Source organism: Stigmatopora argus, chromosome 7 (genome assembly GCF_051989625.1).
Source record: "Stigmatopora argus isolate UIUO_Sarg chromosome 7, RoL_Sarg_1.0, whole genome shotgun sequence".
Classification (NCBI taxonomy): domain Eukaryota; kingdom Metazoa; phylum Chordata; class Actinopteri; order Syngnathiformes; family Syngnathidae; genus Stigmatopora; species Stigmatopora argus.
In genome coordinates this window covers 4,990,731-4,994,873 of record NC_135393.1, presented here as the reverse complement: position 1 = coordinate 4,994,873, position 4,143 = coordinate 4,990,731, and the positions used below count along the sequence as shown (strand labels likewise).

At 45.1% G+C, this 4,143-nt stretch overlaps 1 protein-coding gene across 1 annotated transcript; it reads left to right on the top strand.

Moving 5' to 3' along the window:
- Positions 1–889: 889 nt before the first annotated feature.
- Positions 890–3,703, top strand: LOC144077414 (keratin, type I cytoskeletal 13-like). Its single transcript, XM_077605145.1, has 8 exons — positions 890–1,384; positions 1,553–1,635; positions 1,719–1,875; positions 1,947–2,108; positions 2,181–2,306; positions 2,719–2,939; positions 3,303–3,316; positions 3,406–3,703. The coding sequence occupies exons 1-8, from the start codon at positions 956–958 to the stop codon at positions 3,453–3,455; spliced, it is 1,242 nt and encodes a 413-aa protein (XP_077461271.1). The 5' UTR covers positions 890–955; the 3' UTR covers positions 3,456–3,703.
- The last annotated feature ends 440 nt before the right edge of the window (positions 3,704–4,143 follow it).

Sequence of the window (4,143 nt, the reverse complement as noted above, 5' to 3'; positions counted from 1 at the left end):
TATTGCAGTATTCATCAAATCAATTACCAAATTATTGAGCATTCCATGAACATTTCAGTGGAAGTAGAACGAGAAAACGTACTTCTATAACAAATAAGAAGCATGAGTCACTTTTTCCTTTAGCTGAAAGTTGATGACCCCACACATCTCTCTCATCTCCACCAGCAGAGACAAGTTGGCTAGGATCTCAAAAACTGAGATAACTAAGTACTACACCCACTTGGACTTGAGCAGGCAAGCATGCACACATCCAAGAAAACACACAATCCCCCCATATGCGCTGTTTTTCCTCACAAAAACAGGCCAAAATCAATAAACTCAAGAACACGCACTCACATGTGAGTGCACACACACAGGAACTGAGAGGGGATGTCAACTGTGATATGGTAAACAATAGGGCCACAGATTCCTTTTCCATGCGCATGCCAGTACAAAGTAAGAAACATTTTTTTTCATTCAATGTCCACTAGTTCATTAGTTCCAAAATGTCCCTTCCTCCCACAGAGTGCAAGGAAGAGTGTATCATGTTTGATAGAGAATAGTGCCTGGTATTCATCACTTGTCAGAAAACTAGAGCCAGTTATCACCTGGTATGAATGACAGTAAACCAGCAGGTTTTGAAAGAAGCATACACAAATTAAAGAGGTGTCACACACACGCACACGTTAGCAGAACCTGAGCTCCTTTGGAACATGAACACAAAAGCAGCAACATACTTGCACATTCCATGAGAGTGCTCTCATAGGAGGGAAGGGGAAAAAACCATTGGTCCTTCAAGGAAAACAAATGGTGGTTGTGTCAAGGCACTGCTGAATCCCTCCTTCTACTCCCTCCCCCCGGCCAGGCCCGCCCCAGGACTGGCACTATATTAGGAGCAGACCCCTCGCTAGCAAACTCCACTCCTGGTTCAAGCGCTTCAACTCCTCTCGTCTCCTCTCTCCAAAGAATCACAGCCATGCAGTCCAGCTACAGCATTTCCGGCGGACCCGTCATGATGAGCAGGCAGAGTTACAGCTACTCGTCCAGAGCCGCTCCCAAGGCTCAGAGCTTGTCTGGTCTCAGCTTCAGAGGTCCTCGCATCTCCTCTTCCACCATGCATGGTGTCTCATCTGGATTCAGTGGCGGCTATGGATCAGGCGGCTACGGATCAGGCTGCTTCGACCTGTCCAATGCCTTGGACAACAATTCCATTCAGCTGAACGAGAAGGCCACCATGCAGAACCTGAATGACCGTCTGGCCACCTACCTGGAGAAGGTGCGCTCTCTTGAGGCCGCCAACGCCAAGCTGGAGAAGCAGATCAGAGAGTACTACGAGCAGAAAGGGCCCGCGGCCGAGAGAGACTACAGCAACTACTGGGCCATTATCAATGACCTGAAGGACAAGGTATGCTGGGTCGGCACCACACCGTTAATCATTATCCCGCTATGCTGACACGAGTTGACAAATGTAAAATCGTACATATCAAAATTGCCATTTTCTCATCATGGTTTGTTCAATTCTTAATTAACAGAGGCGATTTCTGACCAATTCTCATTGTGTGTACCAATTTAGATCATGGCCGCAACCATTGGCAACGCCAATATCCTGCTCCAGATTGACAACTCCAAACTGGCTGCTGACGACTTCAGAACCAAGTGAGTAAAACTTCTGTAGGTTAAACGGAGCAATCCTATTTCCAAACATCGAGTTAATTGCCTTTTTTGCCGAATTGCGGCAGATACGAGCATGAGCTGATGATGCGCCAATCTGTTGAGGCCGACATCGCCAACCTGCGTCGTCTGCTCGACCAGACCACTCTGACTAAGTCCGACTTGGAGATGCAGATCGAGGGCCTGCAAGACGAACTGGCCTACCTCAAGAAGAACCACGCAGAGGTACCGGAAAATTCTCGAAATCTCCCTCATGGCAAATTTAGAGTGCTAACATTTTGCTTTGCGGGGCTCAGGAGCTGGCAGCCATGCGATCACAGCTGTCCGGCACAGTCAATGTGGAAGTTGATGCCGCACCCCAACAGGACCTCAACAAAGTCCTGGAGGAGATCCGCGCCCAGTATGAGAGTATCACAGACAAACACCGCCGCGACCAGGAGGCTTGGTTTAATGAGAAGGTAAAAAAAATCCAATCTCAACGCCGCTTTGGATTAAATTTAAGTATTAGTAACACATTTTTTTCTCCCTAGTCGGCTGTCTTGTCAAAGGAGGTAACAATCAGCACAGAGACCATCCAGACGTCCAAGACAGAAATCGGAGACCTGAGACGTACGCTGCAGGGCCTGGAGATCGAGCTGCAGTCTCAACTCAGCATGGTGAGAGACGAAAGCCAGATCGCCTTTTTACAATCACGCCTTATATGAGCAAAATTCCCCGATGCCTCTCTTGTCCAGGGAATTGAAGACAGTGACAAAGGGTACAGAAGGAGGGCTTTACTGAAGAATGCATTTGGAGGGTGGGACAGGGGGTCTGGGAGAAGGAAACATTTAACATTCTGGTAGATATTAAAGTGCTTGAAGAAAGGGAAAGGAATCCATAACATCATGGTGTTGTAAGTCGCACTGATCCTTAGAAGTCAAAAAGTCAAATGTAAAAAAAAAAAAACTTTACCATAATTCAAGGTTTTAACAGTTTAACCACAATATCGATGCAATCCAGGGTGTGGCTGGTCTGTTTTATGTCAACTTCATGGCGTAAATATACATGTGCACGTCTAACCCTCCACAGAAAGGGGCGTTGGAAAACACGTTGGCAGAAACAGAGGCTCGTTACAGTGCCATGCTCGCCGGCTACCAGAACACAATCAACATGCTGGAGGTAGACCTAGCCAACGTGCGCGCCAGCATTGAGCAGCAGGGCCAGGACTACAGGATGCTGCTGGACATCAAGACAAGGCTGGAGCAGGAGATTGCAACCTACAGAAGCCTGCTGGACACAGAGGAATCCAGGTAAATGAAAATAGACATACAGTAATCCCTCGAATATCGCGGCATCAACTATCGCAGATTTTTTTCTGGAGGATTTTTTTGGTGTAAGTTCATAAAAATGTGAAAATCCACGCTTAAACTCGCAAGCGAAAGCCACTCCCCTGTCCTCCGCTTGCTACTAGAACTCAGCACTGAAGTAAAAAAATAAATAATATTTTTTAAATAGGAATGACCCTACTTTGCGGTTTTTCATTTATCACAGCCATATCTGGTCTACATTAACCGCGATAATCGAGGGATTGCTGTATTTGCACGCAATATCTATATAAAAATCATTTTAACACTACATTTATTGTTCCCTGTCTCTTTCCTTCCACAATCAAGACCTATTGGTTCAGGTAAGCAATGTTTAATTATGAAATATCGCATATCTGCATGAAGACTTGAAACACACCCATGTTTTTTTTTCCTCTTGAATTTTTCACAGGGAGCAGTAAGACCACAGTCACAACCACCACCGTGCGCACTTCCAGCTAAAAGGCCACAAGATCCAGCCGTCAAGACAGAGAACACATGCTCAGACATACACACACTGTCAAAGAAAATCTGCAACACCTGTTCAGAGAAATGATGTCAGAAAGAAAACTAACGGAAAGTGAACGTTAAAGGAGGCGCTTGAGACTGAAAGGAGACGAAAGATTGTGCTTAAGTTCAGCAACGAAGACACTTGTATGTATGTTTTTGCATGTGCTGTCAAAAAAAATAAAACTGCTGGCGTACAAAAACTGTGATTTTTACACTCAATCCTGATGCAATGACATCATTGTGTTTTGGAAGTCGCCGTGGCAACAGTTACATTGTGGGAGGTGGGCTATGGCGTAAAGGAAATAAGTGTTATGTAAGAAAAAGTTGGACAATAGTCAAGTGTACTGATGTTGAAAACGCTGCATGCAAAGTCTACGAGCGGAGGAATCAAAAGGAGCTAATGACCTCTGGTTTGGTGGACACACCCTGAGGGCTGACTAATCTTTGCCCTGTTGACTTTCAACATTGCTACATGAACTGTTACCTAGTAACAAAACACACATACTTGAACATAGACACACCAAATGGGAGTGTGAACTGAACAAAGACAGGCATTGTTAAAATCTGGTAAAAGATTAGAAAGCACTTTGGCCTCATTTATGATGTACCATGTATAAAAAAAAAAAACTAAGGTGAGAAT

Bases quoted from the DNA above. Each gene is read 5' to 3' on its own strand.
- LOC144077414 (XM_077605145.1), top strand. From the start codon at position 956: ATGCAGTCCAGCTACAGCATTTCCGGCGGACCCGTCATGATGAGCAGG. The intron at 2,109-2,180 runs GTAAAAAAAATC...TTTTCTCCCTAG, and splicing joins AGGCTTGGTTTAATGAGAAG to TCGGCTGTCTTGTCAAAGGA. The intron at 2,307-2,718 runs GTGAGAGACGAA...AACCCTCCACAG, and splicing joins TGCAGTCTCAACTCAGCATG to AAAGGGGCGTTGGAAAACAC.